The 25,619-nt window shown below is 40.4% G+C and overlaps 1 protein-coding gene across 6 annotated transcripts in view; it reads left to right on the top strand.

The window, feature by feature from the left end:
* Window positions 1–23,482, top strand: part of LOC110374892 (adenosylhomocysteinase-like 1) — a 55,358-nt gene extending 31,876 nt beyond the window's left edge. For 3 of the 6 annotated variants that reach the window (XM_064042143.1, XM_064042141.1, XM_064042146.1), the window contains 9 exons: window positions 2,675–2,877; window positions 4,062–4,200; window positions 4,880–5,050; window positions 5,648–5,780; window positions 8,695–8,821; window positions 9,823–9,900; window positions 10,436–10,615; window positions 18,051–18,218; window positions 18,693–23,482. In XM_064042143.1, coding sequence (XP_063898213.1) covers window positions 2,675–2,877; window positions 4,062–4,200; window positions 4,880–5,050; window positions 5,648–5,780; window positions 8,695–8,821; window positions 9,823–9,900; window positions 10,436–10,615; window positions 18,051–18,218; window positions 18,693–18,854 — 1,361 coding nt within the window. In that variant the 3' untranslated portion in view covers window positions 18,855–23,482. Of the gene's footprint in view, window positions 1–1,056; window positions 1,238–2,674; window positions 2,878–4,061; window positions 4,201–4,879; window positions 5,051–5,647; window positions 5,781–8,694; window positions 8,822–9,822; window positions 9,901–10,435; window positions 10,616–18,050; window positions 18,219–18,692 lie in introns of all 6 variants that reach the window. The other 3 variants (XM_064042144.1, XM_064042142.1, XM_064042145.1) reach the window with 2 other exon arrangements.
* The last annotated feature ends 2,137 nt before the right edge of the window (window positions 23,483–25,619 follow it).

Genomic DNA, 25,619 nt, shown 5'->3' with positions numbered 1-25,619 from the left:
GATTTTGATGAATCTTGACAGTTTTAGAAATAAGCTAGTTTTTATCCGTCCGGGTGGAAGCTTCGTTACATGGGCCTTATCACGGGCTAAACGTAATCCTTACCCTTGCAAATAATCATAAATGCGAAAGTAGCTCTGTCTTCCGCGCCAGAACTACTGAATCTTTTTAAATCTTTCATTTACATAGATAGTCTAGCTAGAGCCTCCGACATAGACTACTTTTTACCCGGGTGCGAGTAGTTCCCTCGGGAAGCGGGTGAAACCGCGTGAAGAAGAAGTAGAGAAGAGCAAGTACAGTTGTATATACCTACAAATATTGTTTAGGTATCAAGTCTGATCTTTTGTAGCATAAATACATAGTTAATGTTTTATTTATTAGTTTAATTCCGCAAAATGCTATGTTATGAAGTTTGCAGACGTTGCGTCATACAAGAATAGTATCCACGCCAATTCGTATTGTTTATAAACACCTACTTTTCTTCAAGGTCGGCTAAGAATAGACTGACGTATGTAGCTTTGTAGGTAAATATGTATAAATCAATAATACTTTTACTTGCCTTATTTATACATAAAATATATCCTTTTCTTCTTCGGAAAACTACGTTAAACTGTAGGTCCCGGCTGTCATTGAACATCCTTGGCAGTCAGAAGCCAGTAAGTCTGACACCAGTCAAACCAAGGAGTATTGGGTTGCCCGAGTAACTTTGTTGAGGAAGACAGATAGGCAGTCGCTTCTTGTGGCACACTGGTACTCAGCTGCATTCGGTTAGACTGGAAGCCGACCCCAACATTGTTAGGAAAAGGCAGATGATGATGTGAACCCTTCCATTTGCCTAGTCATCATCCTCCGAGCCTTTTTCCCAACTATGGTGTGGTGGTGTTCCATTTGCCTAGTGTTTTTCCAAACTATGATGTAAAACACTGGTACTCAGCTGTATCCACAGGCCACATGCATGTTCCTGTGCTGGGAAGTTAGTTCCGATCCGCCATTAAGTTTGGCGACAGTTCTTGTTCAGCAATAGAAGTAACGAAGCTTATTGTTTTCTTCTTTTTTAGTTTAGAACAAGCTAGTCTAGTAGGTCCCTTAATAAAGATACCAGGTGTAAGCAATATTGGTCAATTCAATAAGTGATAAATAAGTTTAGTGTTAAATAAGTTAGAATGGAAACTATAAATGAAGTGAAAAAATCTAAAGAACACAAGAAGAGATATTCTATTATATCTGGAAGTGATATTTGTAAGTGTTTTATTTAATTTTGTAGTAAATTATAACGAACTATAATTCTTATTCTTCCCGCCCTGTTCCCCACGTTGTTTGGTGACGGCGCAATATGTTTTCCGCTTCCATTCCTCTCTATCAGTCGTCATACTATACTAATTGCAACATTGACAAAATGTTACGTAAAATGTTATGTTTTTATGTTAATCTATTGCTCTACTTTAATTTATATTTTTTACATTTTTAGTTACCATAAGTTTTGATCTCATGATGTTCTCACAAAATATAGTTTTATAAGTATTTCTAAGACAGTCGTTATTGTTCTCATAAGTTTATGTGTTATTTATTACAGCAAGTTTAGTTTTACTTTAATTTTAATAAGAAGTGTTTTTTTGTTTTTTGTTTTGTATAATTTTGTTTTGTATAATTTTCTACTTTCAAATTCTATCATTATTTAGCGTATGTTGGTTAACCTGTAATTGGCGACTGTGTAAGTCCTAGTACCTAATAACAGAAATTGTACTTTAAGCTTAATCAACACAGAAGCTGTTGGTAAACCCTTAATAAATAAATAAATAAATAAATAAATAAATAAATAAATAAATAAATAAATAAATAAATAAATAAATAAATAAATAAATAAATAAATAAATAAATAAATAAATAAATAAATAAATAAATAAATAAATAAATAAATAAATAAATAAATAAATAAATAAATAAATGGAATAAATGGAATAAATAAATGGAATGGAATGGAATGGAATGGAATGGAATAAATAAATAAATGGAATAAATAAATAAATAAATAAATAAATAAATAAATAAATAAATAAATAAATAAATAAATAAATAAATAAATAAATAAATAAATAAATAAATAAATAAATAAATAAATAAATAAATAAATAAATAAATAAATAAATAAATAAATAAATAAATAAATAAATAAATAAATAAATAAATAAATAAATAAATAAATAAATAAATAAATAAATAAATAAATAAATAAATAAATAAATAAATAAATTCTTGTTCATGTCCTCTTTCAGTCAATCGATCTACATATATTTTCCCCGGTCTACCTCAGCATCTTCATCTATTCACGTTTATACTTAACACATTCTCAATTAATATTAAAAACTGCCATTTAAATAACAATCTCTCTGATAGTATGGACTGCTATCACGTTTGCGCCTTATCTTTCCCAGGACATGTCAGGCTATGGTCTCATCATAGGAAGATCACAGTTCGTGGTAAATAACTGCAATCATGTATGGAGTTAACCGAGTCAGGCCACTGTCGAGAAGCTTTCCTTGTCCGAAGTTGGCTACAATTCGTTTTGGATGCCATTACGGAAACCTGATAATTATCAGGTCCACATCTCAAATAGACCTCCCCAGCGGCAAACTCTTGCTTTTCCCTCTTCTAAAACCATATATCCTCTTGCTCCAGGGTCATCATCAGACGAGGACGAAGGAGTACAACCCCACGAGAAGGCCATAGCGGCCGGTCAGCCCAACCCAGCGTACTGCGTCAGGAACATAGAACAACATGCCTTCGGAAGACGAGAGATCGAAATCGCTGAACAAGAGATGCCGGGGATCATGGCTCTTAGGGCGAGAGCGAAGGATGATAAGCCTCTTAAGGATGCTAAGGTGATTGACGACTTTATTACTTTAGTACTAAAGTTTAATGTTCAACAAATCTGTATTCTGAGAGAGAGATAGAAAAAAAATGGTTCATGGAGTAATGCCCAAATTCCTCTACCAAAAGGAAGCGGTGCGGATAAGGTTTTAAACAGCCAACATAATTAGTTTCTCCGCGAAATAAATACCGCTTTGTATCTTCTAAATCAGGAGAAGGCACTTTTTATCTAGACAAGATAATTCCTTAAGTCATTTTGTTTTTACGGTGTTATAAAGCCTTACATTGGTTGTGCCGTTCCAATAATACCATCGTCAGAAAAAATCCCAAATCAATCAGGTTTGCGTAGACTTCGGACTTCTGTTCTATTTCCTGAATTAAGCCAGGCTTTCTTAATCCAGTTCAGAAACTATTTCCAAGCTAAGTAATTTCTAAATCTATAGCAATTATTATTAAGTAACAATTACCTAAAAATATCCTCTGACATTTACAAAAATAACTAGGATACTTTCATTAGGTAGCAGAATCGGTCAATCAAAAAGTCTGACATGGTTTCAGACATCAGATTGAAAGATTGACGGAATGATTGATGAACTAACGGCTGGAGTGCTTTGATTGATTGCCCAATCAACTGATATAAACGTAGGTCTCGAAGTTGAATTTGTTTTTGTTCATTTTAACAATGTTTTTTTGTGGGGAATTAGAAACTGGATAATATTTTATGAATGGAGGTAAAAAGTCCCATTTGTCTCCAAGCCCAAATAAAACTATGGTTTTGTAGTAAAAGTTGTTATAGTAAAAGTTCCTTAATCTTTCCTTTATTCTGAATCGTAAAAAGTCCATGAATAAAATGAAAATAACAAAAAATATCTGAACACTAGAATCTTCCATAAGTAACTTAACGTGATCTTACATAGTACTGTGCAAAATAACTTGGACATGAGAAAATCGTTGAACACTGCACACAAAAACATTGGTATTATATGTAAGTTTGACCACTAAGTATGTCTAACCGTCTATGGCACCATAAACGTCCTCTTAAACGCTCTTTTACACGTCTCATTGAAATCCTGCTCTATCTAGCTTCCAGGATTCCAGGTTTCCTAGATCCTCTATTTAGCTTCTAGGACCTACAGATCGTATTACATTGATCCTCTTAATACGCACTTGCTAAATACCTTCCTATTACTTCCAGATCGTAGGCTGCACACACATCAACGCCCAGACGGCAGTTCTCATAGAAACGCTAGCGGCGTTAGGCGCGAGTGTGCGCTGGGCTGCCTGCAATATTTACAGTACACAGAATGAAGTGGCTGCAGCTTTGGCACATGCTGGTAAATTACTGTTTATCTATTAGATTTACATTTAAAGGGTGATTAGTTACATAAATCAGAATAGGAACAGGCTTTGCGAAAGAAACTTAAAAATAACTAAGCAAAAATGGCTCCCGTCAATTAACTTTGCATATCTAAAGTTGGCCTTTTGATATTTCGCGCATACGAATCAGTATTTTGTTAAGTGATGAGTTGGTTGTAGCTCTGTATGAGCAAAGATTCTTGACGAGAGGATCCTTTCATCGAGTGATTTTACTTCACTAGGTCTAGGATCATCATTGTCATCCTACCCATGCCTATTTCATTCCTTGTCGTTGCTTAAAGAAAGAAGGCTCGAAATCTGCAGAAGGGTCCCGACCCTTCCGACGAAAGTGTTTGTCGCACGTGACCGAGGCATAAAGGGTCACGGCGGAGTATCACGTCACAATATGATACGCCAATTCCGAAAAGCGGTTAGTTAACTGTAAGCGCGATTGGCATCTGTATCAAAACGATACCTTTCCATTAAAAATGTAACGTATTTTCCCAGCCTGAACTGTCCCATTGCTGGGCAAAGGCTTTTCTAGATTTCACACCGCTTAAACCTTAGAGTGTACCCACATGCACAAAAATATGACATGAAACTTCACAGACAAGCTTACCCATAATAAATAGGTTAAACATTATAATTTCTTTCTAGGATATGCAATCTTCGCGTGGCGCGGAGAAAGTGAAGAAGCCTTCTGGTGGTGTATCGACCAGTGCTGCACCCCCACGGCGACCTGGACTCCCAACATGATCCTGGATGATGGAGGGGACGCCACGCACCTCATGCTCAAGAAACACGCCGCTGCCTTCAAACATATTAAAGGTATGGTCTTCTGGTATTTTTGGTATTCGAGCCTTTTCGGTCTTCTGGTCTTTTTGGTCTTCCGGTCTTTTTGGGAGTAGAATGGTTTTGTGATAGATGTTTTTGGGGATTTTTGGGCTGCATGAACTTATGTGCTCCTCTTATGAACTCTTTTATGTATGCTCTTATGTCCTCTCTTATGTACTGTCTTATGTAGTCTATTATGTACTCCTATTATGTACCCTCTTTTGTATTATCTTATGTTCTCCTGTTATGTACTCCTCTTATGTTCTCCTATTATGTATTCCTCTTATGTACTCTCTTATGTACCCTCCTATATACTCCTTTAAGTACTCCTATTATGAACTCTCTTATGTACTCCTGTTAGGAACTCTCTTATGTGCTCCTCTTATGTACTTATCTTATGTATTCCTATCATGAAACCGCTTATGAACTCTCTTATGTAGGTACACCCCTTATGTACTCTATTATGTAGTCCCATTATGTACTATATTATGTCCTCCTCGTATATAAAATATGCATTGCAATTCTCAATTTGCGTTCGTAAAATGTTAATGAACATCTTTATAACAAGTCCCCCTTTTTCCTCAATTCTAGGTATAGTGGAGGAGAGCGTGACGGGTGTGCACCGACTGTACCAGCTGAGTAAAGCAGGCAAGCTGTGTGTGCCCGCCATGAATGTCAACGACTCTGTCACGAAGACCAAGTTCGATAACTTGTACTCTTGCAGGTCAGTTGTTCCTCCTTTTGCCCTGATCTTAGGCCCGGTTGTTCGAAGCTCGGTTATGTCAAGGTTAGGGTTAAATTCTAGGTACGGTAAAATTAACAGGGTTTCAAAAAGCGTTGTTGAACGTTAAAATTTCATAATAAAGGTAGAATTCCGTGGGTCGCGGCGCGCGCGGCCTACGACGGTCGTCGGCCGCGCGCGACAATAGTCAACCTATGAAAATGTATGGCGCCGCTGCCGAGGTCCGCGACAGTCGCGCGCGGCCGACGAAATTCGTAAGCCGCGCGCGGCATTGTGTTGAAATTAGTAGATTTTGTTCGTCCGTTCCTTCTAGTCGAAGTGCTAATTGATATCCTTGAAGAAGAAGAGGATGACGTGTTGCTGTGGCTGTATTATGAAAATAGATTACCAATCGACCCTATCTTTAAAAAGTAGAAATGATGAAGGATACTACCCAATACTGATTCAAAAGCATTTGTATTGTAATGAAGACAAAAGGAAGTTTTGCCGACTAAATAAAAAACAATTCAATTCTGGTTTTACTAAAATTACACTCTTTTGCAAAAAAAACGGGCACCTAAGCGAAATCTTGGTTTTAAGGTCTTCCCGTGTATTTCAAAGGGTTTTAATGACTGAAGGATGTTACTAGCATCAAAAGGGTTAGCCAAGCATGCACGAGAGTGTATTCTAAATTTGAATTTTGTAGATTTGCTAAGAAACTGATTAAACCTTGTTTTGGACTAATTCCTGGTAGAAAGTTCGTGGGCGTTTTGAAAAGTTTTTGACGTGATTTTCAGAAAACTGATAATGCAGTTTTAATTGATGATTTATGTACCTTTTTGTTAAAACAAAACATTTTTGAAAAACTATCCGTATTTGATAAAATTTTCACCTGCTCTAAATGGTCTACGCTGATGATTGATGGCAATATTAAGATTTTCGGTATTTTTGCGTAAAGCATTCTATTGTTTAGATATTGTGTCCACGCGGTTTAAAATAACCCTTTCTCATAAATAAACACAATTTAGAGGAGTATCAGTACTTTGGGCTGCGATAAAACAAATTTAATGTTAGCAGAACCAGATCACAACTCGTCTCCTATCACACTTTGACATTAAAAAAATACCAAATTTGGTGATAAATGCAAAAATAACCATATGAAAAATAATGAGATGGGTTAAAACTATCCAAAAAGTCAAATTATTGCCGTGTTGAAGCTCTCGATAACTCCATAGGTGTCGGGTTACTAAACGATGATTTAGCTGAAAGGGAGTTATGACTTCAAAATGATTGGTCAAACGTATGATCTTTTTAAAAATGATCAGTTAGCCAATTATTGTTATGATTAAACCAGGAAAATGCTGTGGATACCAGAAAACCTTGGAGTAGACAGGTTTATTTAATAAAATGTCCGTGGGATGAAAACCCGCTATTTGAACGCTCAGACTCATAGATCTTTAGAGGTCTACGGGGTTTCCCAACAGGCGAGGTTATTTAAAAATCAGTGATTACGAGACCTTAAGACCTCGTGCTTACAGTCTATGCGTTATTTTCTGTATTTTGTAGAATTTCACGATTTTTCAAAATGTCAAAGTCTGATAGGAGCCGACTTGTGAACGGCACTGCTAACTTTAAATTGGTTTCGTTGCAGCCCAAAATATTGATACTCCTCTAAATTGTCTTTATTTATGAGAAAGGGATATTTTAAACCGCGTGGGTACAATATCTAAACAATAGAACGCTTTACACAAAAATACCGAAACTCTTAACATTGCTATCAATCATCAGCATAGACCATTTAGAGCAGGTGGAAATTTTATCAAATACGGATAGTTTTTAAAAAATGTTTAGATTTAACAGAAAGGTACATTAATCATTAATTAAAACTGCATTATCAGTTTTCCGAAAATCACGTCAAAACTTTTCAAATCCCTACGAACTGTCTATCAGGAATTAATCCAAAACGAGGTTTAACCAGTTTCTTAGCATATCTACAAAATTCAAATTTAGAATACACTCTCACGCATGCTTGGATAGCCCTTTTGATGCTAGTAACATCCTACAGTCATTAAAACCCTTTGAAATACACGTGAAGGCCTTAAAACCAAGATTTCGCATAGGTGCCCGTTTTTTTTGCAAAAGAGTTTATATAGATGTTATTAAGCGCTAGACCATGTTGAGATGCATACGGCCGCGCGCGGCTTACGAAATTCGTCGGCCGCGCGCTTGTGTCGCGAGCCTCGGCAGCGGCGCCATACATTTTCATAGGTTGACTATTGTCGCGCGCGGCCGACGACTGTCGTAAGCCGCGCGCGGCTGTCGTAGCCGCTATCCTCGGAATTCTACCTTAAAAATGTCAAATTAACCGTGGTCAAATTTGACAATGGTAAAATTTTTACTTTAACTTTACCGTAACGTACGAACAACCGGGTCTTAGGGGTTTTGGGGGAGTTGTGTGAATTTGATTGACGATAGTCTAAATACAGGAATGAATTTTAAGCAGTTCGCAAACTTTGTCAACTGATAGTTAAATAAGTTGTATAGATGCGTTTATTTTTATTTTGTGGTGTTTTAGTATAAATATTTTTTTATGGATAACGAAAGATGTTTATTTTGTATGGTCACAGTCGTCATAGTATGCACGGTGGCGCACGTAACAATAGTTAGTGTCGATATTTTGTTCTGTTATTAGAAAAATTAAAATTAATATTGATTCTGAACCACCAGTTTTTTTTTGCATCCTGCTTAATATTCAATTCTGTATTACCACTGTATTAAAAAGAGTGTCCTTCTAGTTTCTTACCAGCACTTCTCCATTCTAGTTTCTGACCAACTTTTTGGAACCGTGCATTTAGTGTGACTTTTGAAATAAAAACATTTGATTTTGACTTGGTTTTAAAACAATCCTTTTTTTTAGGGAAAGTATTATAGATGCTCTCAAACGCAGCACGGATCTGATGTTTGGAGGCAAACAGTCAGTTGTCTGCGGTTATGGGGAAGTTGGGAAGGGATGCTGTCAAGCTCTCAAGGCCTTAGGATGTGTTGTGAGTATTAGCTTTTTAATATAGAACTAGCTTTTGCTTGTAATTATTGAACTGTATGTTTGTAATTATTTTTAATTTCTTTTAAATTTAAAGAATAAAAAAATTAATAAAAATTAAAAGAGTGTCCATGGAGTTTCTTGCCGGTTCTTCTCCACTAGACCAACTCTTTGGAACCGTGCACCTAACTTTGACGTTTCGAAAGAGCTTTCATAGGCCTATTTGAAATAAAAATAAATTTTGAGTTTTGAGTTTGAGTTTTGCTTGCGAGAAAATTCGTAAATAATTGCCAAACATCACTTTTTGAACGTCATTTAGAAAATACAGCTCCCAAAAATTCCATCACTTCCTATGTGGTTATCGCTGGACAGAAGAAGTGGCGCAACAAACTCCTCAACAACATATTTTATGTTGGTCTGTAGGTTAGAAGAACCTTTCAACAATGTTTTCTTCATACAACAACATACATAATGTTACTGAAAATGTTTATCAAAATCCATTGTAGTGAATAAGAGCTCTGCCTCATTAGGACGCCAATGGCGACGTCGCCGGCTACGTATCCCTGCAGTTAATATTGAAATGTATGGGACCTAACTCACTTGGCGACTGTTTGGCAACGTCGCCAAATTGGAAGAGTGGCCACGAGCTACAGTTCCCTACGTGGCTTCTGGCTACTTTGGCAGCGTGGCCACGGTTGCCACTATAATGTACACGGTAAAGTGGACCTCGCTCTGTGTCAGTCGCCAGTGTGGTCGCCAGTCAGCGTGCAATTTCTTCAGCGACGACGTAAACAATTGACTGCCGAGACGCCATGGCCACGTGACTTGGCGACCTTCGGATGCCAGAAGTAGCCAGACCTGCGATGCTGGCGACGTCGCCATGGCCTCTTAGTGAAGCAGAGCTCTAAGTAGCAAACTTCGAGGTCTTCTTATAAACTCGCGTGTATGATAATAAATGTGATAAATGTGTATGTGTTTATTTTTTTATATAACGGTTTCTTTCAGGTGTACGTAACAGAAATAGATCCCATTTGTGCGCTACAAGCGGCCATGGATGGCTTCCGAGTTGTTAAGTTAAATGAGGTAAGTCATTTATTATCTAAACTTGCTTCTGCCAGCGGTTTCACCCGCATTCCGTGGGTAATACGCAAACCCGGATAAAAGCCCATAGCCTTCCTCAATAAATGGCCTATTTAACACTGTCAATTTTTTTTCAAATCAGACTAGTAGTTCCTGAGATAAGCGTGCTCAAGAAAACATACAAAAAATTCTTCAACGTTATATTTTTAAACGCCCCAGAAGACTTACTAGAATCTAACTCGTACTTGAGAGGCAATTCTCTGCATTATCGTTTATCGCTTTTTCACAGCTATGTTGGGGCCAGCTTCCAGCCTAACTGGATGCAGATTTCTATAACTTTAACCGTCTTACCACAAAACTTTAAGTCAGTTTAAGCCTTGTCTAAAAAAATGACAAATTATGACGTTGTCATACGGTTCATTTTGCAGCTACAATTTTTTTAGACAAGTGTAAAACAGGTGTTTAAGTTTGTGTAGTAAGGCCATACAGGTTTTATATTTAGGAAATTACAACACTTTTTAAATCTTTTTCTCTTTAGGTAATACGTCAAGTAGACATCGTAATAACAGCGACAGGGAACAAGGGCGTGGTCACACGCGAACACATGGAGCGGATGAAGAACGGCTGCGTGGTCTGCAACATGGGACACAGCAATACGGAGATAGATGTCCACGCACTACGTACCCCGGATCTGTTGTGGGAGAGAGTTCGTAGTCAGGTAAGCTAATTTTTCAAAAATCGGTTGCAAAACAGCATTTCTCGAACGTCAGAAATTTATTAAAGACAAAGACCCCTAAAACGCTTACTCTTCACCGCTTCGTATGTGTTTTTGCTGTGGATTTTTGGAAGAAGTGTACAAACTTCCTAGCAACACTAATCATACACAAAACACATAAACAAAAATCAAAAGTATAGGAAATCATCAGATCATCATCACTCAGGTCAGACTCTTACTCACTAAGCTCACTTCTTTCTGCATTGAAAAATTACCAATATAATAATAATAAAAATGGCGTCCGCAGCTGTTCCCAAATAAGGAGATCAGCCAGCTGCGCAGGACATGTTATTTTTATTTAATTTATTTATTTATTCAACCTTATCACTTTTCTTACAAAATTAAACACATTCAGGTAACAAAAAAAAAAAGAAACACAAGATACACATTTACACCAAATAAAATTAAAAATTATAACAATAAAATAATGAATTTAAACAATAAAAACAAAAGTACTATAAGACTAATCTAGGTAACATAATATAAATAAAATTATCTTTGCGAGTTCACTGAACTGGCAAGAAAAAATGACAATATTTTTCTGGATTTATTTTTATAGTGCACGCAAATTTGCTTGGACACAGGTGCACTCACTATTCCTTCACTCTCATAGTTCAATGGGACGGCAATCCGATACCATCAGAGAGAGATTACAAGCAGGACCGACATTAATGTAATCTCTGATGCGCGGGCCGGCACGGACGCGAGAATTCCAACTCGAGACACACACACATGGGCTGCGGGTTGTTCGAAAGAGATACCGCGGCCCTGGTACATAAAAGGCCTACGCCGGAACACGACGGTTTTTAGTCAGTAAGAGTCTGACACTCCCTCAGCGCTGCTAACCCACAGCGGGAGGGGTCATTTGATGATTTTTGACGTCGTTAAAAAAAAAAGACACACACATAATGTATGTGACGGCGCCACCGTCGATGTGTCAACCGTCGATCTGTCAACCGTCGATCTGTCACCGGTGGACTTTATATAAAGCGGCGCGAGCGCACGACTCGGGTCAGGGACTCCACTTCTGACTCTCGTCGTGTACGGACGTGTCGCTCTGCGCTCGCCCGTTTACGACTTTTGTCTTTGTTACGCCCGACGTAACGCTCACCGTAGTCGCTCTGCCGACTACAAATATATCAATCTAAAGCTGCTTTTTTCAAAGCGGCGGACGATTATCCTGTTTCTAAAACGTTTGTGTCAAGTAAATTCAGTTGACCCCTTCTGGGTAAAAGCCACAGTTTCGTGGTTCTCGGTTGAAACCATACGGTGCCAACGAAGCCGAGAGGGTGTTGACCCAATCACACCCGCCGAACCCCTTCAGGGCAAGGCAGTCAATTGGACGGGAGCTCGGATTTCGGCCTTGGGGGATCTCCTAGTCGTGCCTTGCATCTGGTTTGCTTTCACAGCTACACACCTGGTGTCGGTTGGGTATCTCTATACCCTTCGCACTAGACTGGCTAGGGCCCGTTCGCACAATAAGACTGGCGAACGGTTTACAAGCTTAGGGCTCACCAATAGGTACTCACCTCCCTGCCTATACCCGGCAGGGAGGGTTACACATCCCCGGGCCCATCCACCCGGGGAGATAGGAGATAGGTTGTTAGGTTTTTATAATTAGGCCCCCACCTTTTAGCTCGGTAGCCCTCTTCCCTCGCGGGAAAATGACTACCGAAGTTATTAAATTCTTTTTCGAGGTCCTCCTCAAGGACCAAGACATTGTCGCCAAATATGGCGACTTGATCAATAACCTTGATATCAAGGACCCGCGCCTAGCGCGCTATTGTGTTATCACCGATAACGGCTCAACAAAGGAGGCCGGCGCAGCTGTGTCGCGCCCCATTGTTGAGCCTATAATCGTCTCTTCGGGAAAACCGCCGCATTAGCGGAAACGGTAATCCCAATACAATGGTCGATGCCCAGCTGCACTCGACCATTGTACTAATCCCATTGTCTCACAGACAATGGAAATAACTCAGGCGAGTGCACCTGCGTCAAACGTCGACGCCGAATGCATGGACACCTCGTCCTCCCGCTCTGCCTCACCCGTCCCTGAGGATGCTCAACCCTCCGAGCCCTCTGACTCCTCTTCCTCCGACGAAGACTTCACCGTCGTACAGGGAGGTAAGAGGAAAAGAACAAAACAACGACAAGGCGCGCAAGACCATCGCCCTTGCCGCATCTCCTCTCCCTAGCCCGCCCGCTGTGTCCACAGCATCCCCGCCCGTCACCCCGACCTCGCAGGTCGCTTCCTCCCAAGGTGCCGCTAAGCCCAAAAGCGCACCAAAAAACAAACCTCCGCCGCCTGTATACTTACAGGACAAGGCAAAATGGACCGAAGTGTCCAAGCTGTGTGTTGATCGTAAGATCAACTACAGATCGGCCTCCAATACCGGCAACGGTATAAAAATCGTCCTCCCTACGTCAGACGACTATAGGGAGATAACTAAAGCGCTAAGAGCGAGGAACATTTCGTTCCACACATACTCCCTCCCTGAGGAAAAACCTCTCCGGGTCGTCATTACCCGTATTCCGAAGGAAATCCCTTCGGATGACATTTTAAGTGACCTTAAGTCACAAAACATCCCTGCGACGCAAGTCCATAGGATGCACCGCGCCCGCAGCGGCCACGCCTTCGACATGGTGCTCGTAGTATGCGAGCCGTGTCCTTCAAAAATCCACCCGATTTTTAACATCAAATCGGTGTGTAATTTAACCGGCATCTCAATCGAGAAGCCAAATAGGTCTGGCATTGTATCCCAATGCCACCGTTGCCAACTGTGGGGTCACTCACAGCGCAACTGTTTCGCCCAGCCTAGGTGCGTGAAATGCCTAGGCCAACACGGCACCTCCGACTGCCCGCGACCCAAGGACCGCACTCTGTGCACCGAGCCTCCGAGCTGTGTACTCTGCGGCACCTCAGGTCATCCCGCCAACTACCGCGGCTGCCCAAAGGCCCCAAAAACGTCTCCCAAGCTGGCCAAGCGTGCAAACGCCCGCCAGCTAAGGGAAAGCCCATCAGCGAGGCTACCTACCGCTCAACTTCCCGAGCGTCTCAGCCCACAACGGCCCTCCCCATGGAACCCTCTCAACCATCAGAGAGCCTTTCCAACCCCGAGGCCAACTCAGCCCCAGCCAACTCCCGCCCCGGTGAATAATTCCACCGCGGCGCCCGCGAGCTTACCTCGCGTCCCTCCCGTCCTTCCCTCCGCGCCCTCCGCGCCATCCGCGGCTCCTATAGCCGCCAAGCCCACGCAAGCGCAAGCGATCGCGCCCTCTTCTAGCCCAGTATCAGCGCTCAGTTCTATGAACGTTATACTGAGCACGTTCAGTGTATTCACGAGCGACAGAGCTCAACAACTTTCGAGGGAGATAGTCGCCAGCAATGGCGACCTTATCAAACTCTACTCCGTTATGCAGGAGTATTCAGACGTCGCCCAGGCAGTTCAAAACCTGCCTCACTTTAGGAAATAGAAATGGATAATACATCCAAAATTAAACCCCATTCCCTTAGGCTTGGCTATTATAATGCCAACGGTATTCTCGGCCAACGCGACGAGATTTCCGCCTTCCTACAATCCCATAAGATAGACATTCTTCTCGTACAAGAGACCTTCCTAAAGCCGCGTGTACGCGGCCCTAATATAGCTAACTATAAGTTAATTAGAAATGACAGGATCACACGCCACAAAGGCGGCACGCTTATCTATTATAAAGATCGCTACATTGTGTAGAGATCACTCCCCGACTTAAGCTGCATTGAAGCCTCGATCTGTCGACTAGCCATGTCCCAGCACCAGTCGATCACTCTCGTATCGGCCTACTGCCCTCCCACGTCCTCATCCTTTCAGTCCTACGACCCGATCCTTTTCACGAACGATCTCAGAGCCTTACTAGGCCTGAGCGACTCTGTAATAATAGCAGGCGATCTAAACGCCAAACATCCCGCCTGGAATAGCAACACTACTTCTCCAAGAGGCAGGTTGCTATTCAATCAGTGTGAATCCCTCAACTTCGATGTCATCGCTCCGATGCATCCCACTCACTTTCCTAATATAGTCGACCACCTTCCCGACGTTCTCGATGTAGCGCTCCTCAAGAACGTAAACTTACGTTTACATTCGATCGAGGTACTACACGAGCTCACCTCCGACCACAGACCGGTTCTTGTGGAACTAGCCTCGCGCTCAGGCCCACTCGACCCGGATCGCCCTCCTCCCACCCATATTGTCACGGACTGGAGAATGCTAAGCGAAAGCTTGAAATCCTCCTCCGCCCAGTTAGAATCAATTCCCGATGAAATCAACTCAGTCGCTGACATGACGGGCGCGATCGGCTCGTTCACCGAGCACGTACAATCCACCGTGGACAAGTGTTCACGTAGAGTTGAAGCGACGAGCTTTCATCGCTTCAAGCTCCCGGATGACGTGCGTGCTCTGGTGACCGAGAAGAACGCGGCTGTCCGTGCCTACAGTACTTTTCCTGCGACGCTAACAAGTCTCACATGCGTAACTTACAGCGTGCTGTAAAGGAACGCCTTGCTGAGATGCGTGAAACGCGCTGGGACAAGACGCTGAGCGAACTCGAGCCGACTCATCAAGCCTTCTGGCAGCTTCAAAGGAAACTCAAATCCGATGAAGTAGCTTCCACCCCGCCGATCAAACGCCCCGACAATTCCATCGCCTTCGAGGACGATGAAAAGCGGAATGTCTGGCCGACAGCCTCGAGGCTCAATGCTCGCCTAGTACCCAACCGGTCGACCCGGCTCACCTACTAAAGGTCGAAGCCGAGGTCGAGCGCAGATCCTCCCTACCACCGCAAGAAGACCCCGACGATCCCTTGCCACCCGCCACTCCAGACGAAGTGGCAGAGATCATCAAACGTCTCAAACCCCGTAAAGCTCCGGGCCCAGATAGAATAACCAATAAAGTGTTCAAAATACTACCCGCTTCCCTCGTAATGCTCATGACCGCGATCTTCAATTGCGCCATGACCCATAACCTGTTCCCACAGGCATGGAAAGAGGCAACCGTAATCGGTATTCCCAAACCCGGTAAACCAAAATCAGACCCGTCCAGCTATCGCCCTATCAGTTTACTCAATGTGTTCGGCAAGATCTACGAGATACTTATCTATAAGCGTCTCAAAGATTACGTCGAAGCAAAGAGTCTTATTCCATTAGAACAGTTTGGTTTTCGAACCCATCACTCTTGTGTCCAACAAGTCCACCGCATCGTGGAAGGTGTGAGCCACGGATTCCAACGTGGCCAACTCACCGGTACGATTCTCTTCGATATAGCAAAAGCATTCGACAAAGTCTGGCACAAAGGCTTGATTTACAAGCTTTACCAACTCGGTGTCCCAGACCGTCTCGTCGTCATCTTACGAGACTTTTGTCGAATCGCACCTTTCGCTATCGCATAGACGGCACTCTTTCTTCGGCCCACCCTATAAAGCTGGCGTCCCACAAGGCTCGGTACTCTCCCCCATCCTCTTCACGCTATACACTAGCGATATTCCTAAGAACAAGCATGTTCAATTAGCCCTATTCGCCGACGACACGGCAATCTACTGCTCAGGCCGCAGCCCAGCCGCCATAGTGAGACATCTCCAAGCCTATTGCAACACCCTAGGTGTCTGGACTAGGCTTTGGAGAATCGAACTCCACCCCGACAAAAGCCAGGCCATACTCTTTTCGAGCCCCGCCGTAGGCTTCCTCCCGCGCCCCCGTCAGTCACCATGTTTGGTAGGCCGATTCCTTGGAAGGAGCATGCCAAATATCTAGGTGTAATCTTAGACCAGCGCCTCTCATTCGCCGAGCACATACGTAAGGTGCGCTCTAGAGCAGCCTTTGTGTACGGCAGATTGCACTTCTTGCTCAATTCAAAGAGCAAATTATCTCTTAAATCCAAGTTACGCCTCTACGGATCGTGCATACGCCCCGTCATGATGTATGCTTGCCCTGTGTTCGCACAGGCAAGCCATCGCCTCCTTCACAGAATGCAAGCCCTTCAAAACCGTGCCTTACGGAAAATCACAGGAGCTCCCTATTATGTTCGAAATGAGATTCTTCATGTCGACTTAAAATCCCTACCATCCGCCAGTATATGAAGCGTGCCGCCATACGGTACTTCGAACGCGCTGAGAAACACGATAACTCACTTATCGTGTCAGCCAGTAATTACACTCCCTCCCGCATCAGTAGGATTCGCCGCCCTAGGCATGCCCTTCTAGAACCTGACGATGAGATAACTGTCCTCCAAGAGAGTAGTAAACTCACTAGCACCCTATACAAACACAAACCGCGTTCGTACAAACCTCGCCGCCGAGGTCCGCCGCGACGTCCCGTTCTCTGTCCTCCCGACCCTTGCTCATCGAGCCAGCCCGCGAGCTGAGCCAGTAGCTTTAAATTCCCCATTTAATAATAATGATCATATGATCCAGCCTGTCCCCTTGCTGCCTCCCCAGCGACGCCCTAAGCCGAGGTCCGACCCCACAGGGGGTACCCTTAGCGCAGTCGCTTAGTTTATAAGTTGTTTTACGCCCCTGGCTGGAGGCCTTAAATTCTAGGCATCCACAGGGAAAAGTCCGGTTAAGCAGTACACGGCCTCCTAGGCTGAACTGCGAGATGCCATACCAAAAACGACTCGGGTCATTCGTTCGCCGACCGTTGCCGAGTGCACACCTCCCACGTGATCACTTATTTCGTTAATATTAATTGTTGTGTCTAATATTGTGTTAATTGGAATAAACCAAGTGATTGTGTGAAGACCTCTTTGTTTTACTTAACGATGTCGGATCCTGACGCCGACATATGCACAGCAGCAGTCACGCTTGCGCCAAGTAGTTCAATGGAGCGGTCACCTCCATATGGCCGAACTGCCTGTTGCGGAGCATGTCTCACAAAGTCTGAGCATGTGGTGCGAACGCCAAGGGATTTAACTAGTAACCATTTACAGCCAGTTTCTTCATCAAAAGTAAAAGTCAAAGTAATGCCTAAAGTAAAAGTAACGGTCAAATTCATTTATCCTATTAGTTTTGCTGTCACTTTAGCCTTGAAAAAACAAATTTGACCGTTACTTTTACTTTAGACATTACTTTGACCTTTACTTTGATGAAGAAAATGGCCGTTAGTAACGTGTGAATTAACCCCTTACGGCGGCCAGGCTACGTGCAACGAAATACACACGCGACCAAAATGCGCGGGCTGGTCGCAGAAACATGATCGCGTGTGAACATGATCACAATTTTTGAGACTACCGGGTTAGCACAATTGTGCATTCAATGCACTTGTTAAAAGACCGTGCACAAATATTTTTTCAACCACACAGTATGTGACCATTTCAGTGTAATTATATCAACCTGTATATCGTCCCAGGTGGACCACATAATCTGGGCGAGCGGCAAACGCATAGTCCTACTAGCAGAAGGTCGTCTAGCTAACCTATGCTGCTCCTCATTGCCATCGTTCGTGGTGTCGGTGACGGCCGCCACGCAGGCGCTCGCGCTCATCGAGCTGTACAACGCGCCCGCGCATCGGTACAAGGTGAGACACACACTACATCAAAATGACACAAACCTCGTTGAAACTGACACAAACCGCATTAAAACTGACAAATAGTTCATCAAAACTGACATACCTACACCTCTCGTCAAGACTGACACACACCTTATCAAAACTGTCACAAACCGCATCAAAACTAAAAAAAACCTCATCAAAACTGACAAATACCTCATCAACACTGACTCAAACTCATCATAACTGACCGGCACCTCATCATAGCTTATAAAAACTGACACATACTTTATTAAAACTGTCAAACAGACACACTTCATCAAACATGACATACGGGCAACCCGATACCCTTTGATAAGACTGGTTGGTACACTTTCTGGTTTCTAAGTTAGAAATTATCTACACGCTACCCGTAACGTACAACCAGAGATGTTCAAATTGACAGCTGAGAAAAAATATGTCAAGAACAATGGAAGTTTTCATAAAATCTATTGATTTCTGTTGCAGGCTGACGTATACCTATTACCCAAGAAGATGGACGAGTACGTAGCCAGTCTACACCTTCCGACGTTCGATGCCCATCTCACGGAGCTAACGGACGAACAGGCCAAGTACCTAGGCTTGAACAAAGTAGGCCCTTTCAAACCTAACTACTATAGGTACTAGCATAGAATCGTTTATCGCAACAATAATGATCGCCGGTGAGTCGCAGTTGCCACGCAGTTGCTGCGCAGTTGCGACGCAATCGTGCCGCAGTTGCCACGCAGTTGCGACGCAGTTCTCTACCCAGCTGTGATGCTGTTTAAAGTTGTACCTAAGTTCCATCGTAGTTGCGACGCAGTTGCCATACAGTTTAGATATAAAGGTGTAATTCCGACACATTCTTTTGTCGTTTACGGTCGATGACCCAAAGGTCGACTTCCATTAATTGTACTTATTTTACTATTAATATAATCTCGAATATGCGACAAACACTTTTGTCGGAATTACACCTTAATCTCACACACAAAATTGCCACGCAGTTGCGCCGCAGTTGTGACGCAATTGCCACGCAGTTGCGACGCAGGTATCGGCGTTCCTTAGTGTTAGTACATATGTTTGCTTTGTGTAAAATATATTTAGTTTGAATGGTTGGGGCGGTTTTGTAATTTGTACCATTGTAAATGCAGTGCTTTTTGAAAAAACACAGTAGTTTCGTTGCGATATTTTTATAAAATACTAGAACAGTTAATGGACGCCTTTAATTTTCCGACGGGTTATAATATAATCGTCGGTCGCATGCGATACAAGCGGGGATCGGAATGTCACCTTTAGGAATTTGGTTTCATAAAATCCTTTTCATAGTAGCTTATTTGCAAATCCCAGATACTACAGGACAGATTAAAAAAAAACATCTATGTTATTTTTATTTTATTAAATTGGCTTTCCATTTTTCGAGAAAGACCCATGAAAGGCGAGAGAAGCTGGGGGAAGCTTAGTGAATGAAAAAGTACAAATAATAAATTAAATGATGTTCAAGTAGTGGTTGTTTTCCCTAAAGCCGGGTCCAGACATGTATCATTTGCCCGATCCGTATCGTTGACGCGTATCATGATCGCATCTGTGGACGGGTAACGATACGCGTATCATGATACGCCGTTATGATAAGCTGGGTACTCACTTAGCAGTGTAGCACGTAACGTATCAGATACGGTATCAAGTGAGTACGTAGGCACGAGCCCGCTGCGAGCCGCTCGCGCGTGGAGCGCTGTAAGCTCGCAGTGACCCGCCGAGTGGCGGTTTCGCTGCGAACACAAAGGCGGTCCACGGTCCTCACGAGCACACTGCGAGCCGCAGTGTGCTCGTGAGGACCGTGGACGAGCCGTACCCACTTGCAGGTTGATACCGTATTTGATACGAGCTTTATGATACGACCCGTCCAATGTCGTGTCGGTTTTTGTCCCTCATACGGAGCAAATTCGGAGGCGTCCATAACTTGATACGGTGCTCTGATCGAGCAAATGACACATGTCTGGACCCGCCTTTATACGTGGTTAACTTAGTATTTTCTAAATCGGTTTTCAAAAAACTTAAAATAAAAAATATCGCAACAAAACCGCTGTGTAACTGAAAACTCAAATTTTAAAATCGAATAGTATTTTTAACAAACAATATATCAGTAAAAGGCTTGTCCCGCTTTGATAAGGTTCAATTGGAAATATAGCGATGAATGAATGAGTTAGACGTAGTAATTCTGTTAATAGTCACTGAAAAATAAAGTTTGCTACAAAATTATCAATAAGAAAATATTTGATTGAACGTATTGAACCACAGAGTTTGAAATTAATAGAAGGGACATATGAAATAGATATTATTGTAAATTGAATACACTGAAATTATGCCTGTCAAATATTATTGAATCAGCTTTCTATTGTAATATAAGGACAATATCTATTCACTTCAACTCTGTGGTTTTAAAACAATATCACCGGCAACAAAAATGTTGCCCATATGTTGCCCGTAAATCGCTCAACAGGATTGTACTTGTGTTACAAGAAGCTCAACATGGAGCAATGTTGCGAGCTACAGTTGCCTTACAAAATGTATCTTTGTTCGAAATACAAGTCATTTTCATTCTTGGAGAAAATTAAAAAATTTAGAATTACAAACCTAAAAAGAATAGAAAGAAATATCGCCATATCAAAATCAGCAAAAGTAGCCCTCTAGAGGGATTTTTATGAAAACAAAATTTAGCCATTTATAACTACCTTCTGAGCAATTCAATGAAGTTAAAGTTTGTTAATTGTGTATCATAATTGTTTACAAAAAAAAATATATACCTATTTGGGAACATACTGAGGCGCATATAAAAATATCATTTTTCGGAAGAGTATATAGGAAGAGCGATCGATATGTCATCTTACCAAAAACTTGGTATTTATTTATTTAATCCAAGCTCTTACGACTGACACGATATTTCAAAGAATCTAATAAAAATACAGCAGGAAAACTAGGAACTAAAATGCCTTCCATTTCGTCAATACCTTTGTTAAAATCAAGAAACGTTGACGTTTCTGAGACATTCTCTAGAAAATGCCATACTCCTTTCTATATGATTTTTACCCGTCTGCGACTGCTAATAAGAGTTGCCTTTTTTGCTGACGTCTTATTAAATGTCTATTTGATTAATTTCAAAACAATCTCGTATGATAACATCAGGATTGGCCTAAAATTGTATAAAAAAATGTGTTTGAAAACTTACTTATTCCGTTTTGTGAAATGGCGGTGCAAAACTGTACAATATGATTAATATAAGAATATCCTAATAAATATACATAAGTGATTTCAACTTAGGTTAAAAATCGCGCAACTGTGGCGCCATTGTTTTACTACAGTGGCGCAACTATTGAGCTAAAACAAGGTATGCAATTGCACCTTTAGATGGGCTGCTAAAGTAGCCAAACTATCGCTCAACAGTTGATCAACTATCGCGTAACTGTTGCTCAACTATCGCGGTACAAATGACCTATATTGAAATCACTATATATTTTAATTATGTGCCTAGAAGCATTGTATATGCTCTGCATTGAATATGTAAAGTATATATATTCCTATACAGAAAAATTTTCAAAAAAAAACTGAGTCCCGCCAAAACGTTGCTTTCAAATCCAATTGCGTATGTTAATAAATATTGGCTTAAAATTAGTATTATTTAATGTCTATAATTATAGCACTGTTTTAAATGATATTGTTATGTAAAAATATTACTTATATAGCAAAAAGTGTGGTTTGTGTGTTGATTAGGTTAAAAAACAATCAGTATTGGTTCTATAAATTTTTAGGAGTTGCGAAGTAGTTTTACTTATTTAAAAAATACGTTTATTTATTGAATTAAATACAAACAAAAATTATTTGTAGGGCCTTTTTGAGTGGTAAAATAATTATGGACCGACAATAAACCTAGTTTGGGAGCCAGGAGACCTACTATTCTTGTCACCAACTTTTCGGAAATAAATAAATTTTATTTAAATTTTTATTATTAATAATTGCCGACGTGAGCAACTATATGTATTTAGACGGCAACATAGCTCGATATTTTTAATTAATTTATTTGAGAGCCAATAAATACTATTCGGAAATAAGTATCGAAACTACTTCACAGCTTCTTATGATATTAGTCTGAAATATGTCTTATAATATTTGTATATTTTGATGATAAAATTATACCGTCTTACCACAAAAACTTTTAAACGTCAGTTTAAGACTTGTCTAAAAAAAATTCAGATTATGACATTGACATATGGTTCATTTTGCAGCCACAATTTTTTTAGACAAGTGTAAAACAGTTGTTTAAGTTTTTGTAGTAAGGCCAATATTGTTTAGGTAAATATTGTGTTCAATTAAACATTGCTAAACACAAATTGGCAGAAAAAATATTACTCGAATTGTGTACTAAAACTATATTATTTATTATAATACCAAATGACTAACATATGTATATGGAAATGTACTTAATTTATTCGCCTTTTTAATGTTTAATGTACACCTAGAAATTGGAATTATTAAATAAAACCAGATATTATTTAACCAATAAAATCAATTTACTTAAATATATTAATACTTATAATTTATTCAAAATAATATAATTATTGTTTTCAACACAACTTTTGTTTATATTTTTCGACGATATTATGTTACCATTTGTTTTAAATTTTAAGTAATATTTTATCAATAATTGTCAATTGGAAATTTTATTTTCATATTTTTTAAAAAGTTGTTGTTTTAGTACAAACAAATTATGTTATATTTATTTTTATTACAATGGGAAATGCAATAATAATGATCTCAGGAGCAAAAATAGTATTTTTACTACATATTATCTTTTTAGTTTTTAAATACAGTATCAAGGTAAAAAATGCAATTTTATATCATAATATTGTAACTCATCAAATCATACATAAAAAATATATAATTTGCAGCGCAACTGTGGCGCGACAATCGCTTTAAAAAAAGCATTGATTGATATTATTCTTAATCAGATTCTTACAAATGTGATAATAACTAGTTGCATCCGTTTTACCAAAAAACCCGGGTTTTTGCACCCCAGTGGGCCTGGTTGCACCCCTGTTGACTAGGTTGCATACCTACCACTGAACCAGTTACACCTGATATCGGTTGCACCCCAATGGGCCTGGTTGCACCCCATGCACCCCGCTTAAAAGGCCCCGTAGCGGCCCACCGCCATTGTAATTACTGTAGAGTAAATAAGGGTATTGTTGCTATGTTTCTAATAAATATACGTTTAGAAAAATGTACTAATATGGTTTTTATTTTATTTTACCCAGACTACCTATTTGCCAGTCGTGATGGGCCTAGTGGGTAAAGAACCAACCTCTCGAGTATGAGGGTGTGGGTTCGATTCCAGTTCAGGAAAGTACCAATTCAAGTTTTCTAAGTTTGGATGTACTTTCTTAGTATATCTTGGACACCAATGGCTGATAAAAAGGTGAAGGAAAACATCTTGAGGAAACCTGGACTATATAGTCTGAAATCAGCAACCGACATTGAGCAAGCGTGGTGAGTAATGCTCAATCCTTCTCCGTGTGAGAGGAGGCCGCAGCCCAGCAGTGGGACGATAAAAAGGCTGTAAAATGACAGGTCCTATTGGACCCCCGAGGGGTGCTAAAATGACTTAAGGACCGTTAATTCAACCATCATGGATGGATTGCCTGAAAGATGACATGAATAGGAAGGGAGTGAGTGTGAGTATGACGAGTGACAGGGGAAATGGAAGAGGATGATATATTGCGCCGACCACAAATAAAATTGGGAACAGAGCAGGAGGAAGAAGAAGAATTCTACCGACGATTTTCTTAAAGCAATTCTTTATGACTTTGAATACTGCTCGTGAAAACTCAGAGCAGGCACTCTGTTCCGCTAAGACACTTCCATTGCATCAGTGCTGATGATGATGATGATGATGACGGTGCACAAGGGCATAAAAAATAGCAAGATGGATTTTACGATTATTAGGTATCTACTACTTCTAGTACCAATTAAAAACATAGCCGTATTTTTTGGAAAGCCACCCGGACATATTTTATGTATTTCAATATGAATCACATAACTTGTCATCTTTTTCAATATAAAAAGGACAGACTTGATATTCGCATTAATAGCTAATACTCAGATTATCTATTCAATCCAATATTGATCCAGATTTCTTTGCTAGAAAGGGACAGACTTATACACTCCATATAGCGCCATCTCTCTTTCTATGGAATGTGACACCCGATTTACAAATTGTATGCATTCTTCGTCTTATGACGCGAAGAGATAAAGTTCTTATCCATATTTAGTGCAATTAGCAGATAAAATAATGGTTTTGGAGGAATTGTGGCGCCAAAATCTTGTCTTAGGTATACTTTGTCCAAGTTCATTGATAGCATAAATGTCCGTTTTTCTTAAAACAACAATTTGCGGAGCCTTTTCTCAACTATGTTGGGGTCGGCTTCCAGTCTAACTGAATGCAGCTGAGTACCAGTGTTTTACAAGGAGCGCCTGCCTATCTGACCTCCTCAACCCAGTTACCCGGGCAACCCAATACCAATTAAAAGACTCTGTAGGTACCTAAACTCAAATCTGCCTTCATTTTAATTTCAGCAAGGATTTTCTTAAGTATTTTTTGTTTATTTTCGAAACGGCCCAATAGATTACCTATCCTTATATTTATCTCATGGGAACCACAAGATTAATCTACGAAATGTCCAATATTATCAAGATGAGAAGTGTCATCTTGTTAAAACGACACAAACCACGTTTTTTCATGTTTAATAACAAATTCTCGTGATCACTGAAGTATCGTTTTCCTTGACATACAGGTTGTTCACTTATTAAAACGAAATATTTGGCATAATGAATGAAAAAAAGTAATTAGTCCGCCTTTTAGATAGCCCTGACACGTATTTTTTCAGGCTCGAACCTTATGAAGCCCTTCAAATTCAGCTGTCACTACTTTTTTCAAACCTCGCGGCACTTTAGGTGGTCACTGTCACTAAAAAGTCACTTTATGATGAACATTAATAACAATATGTACACTAAAAACAAGTGTGGTAATACTTCAAAATAGAAAGCTGAAAATTCAAGATAAACGTGTGAATACCAAGAAAACATAATTAATATAGATATAGCGACAATTTAAGTCATAACTAAATCTGGATGAAATTCCTTTAATCTATATCTTTATCGGTAGTATCGTAATAAATAGTTAATACCGCAATAAAAATGGATTAATGCTATCTTAATTCTGAACCTTTATTTTTACGAATAGGTACTTTGACATTGTAGCTGTTATAATTAAAGTATTAATACACACTTCTAAATGTGTTAAAATTCTGAGCTTAGTCATAATAGCAGGTGCTATCGGGCACGTTAAACTGTAGGTCCCGGCTG

The sequence above is a fragment of the Helicoverpa armigera genome, chromosome 27, assembly GCF_030705265.1.
Source record: "Helicoverpa armigera isolate CAAS_96S chromosome 27, ASM3070526v1, whole genome shotgun sequence".
Classification (NCBI taxonomy): domain Eukaryota; kingdom Metazoa; phylum Arthropoda; class Insecta; order Lepidoptera; family Noctuidae; genus Helicoverpa; species Helicoverpa armigera.
The sequence above is the reverse complement of the archived record's forward strand: the minus strand, read 5'-3'. Positions and strand labels throughout refer to the sequence as shown.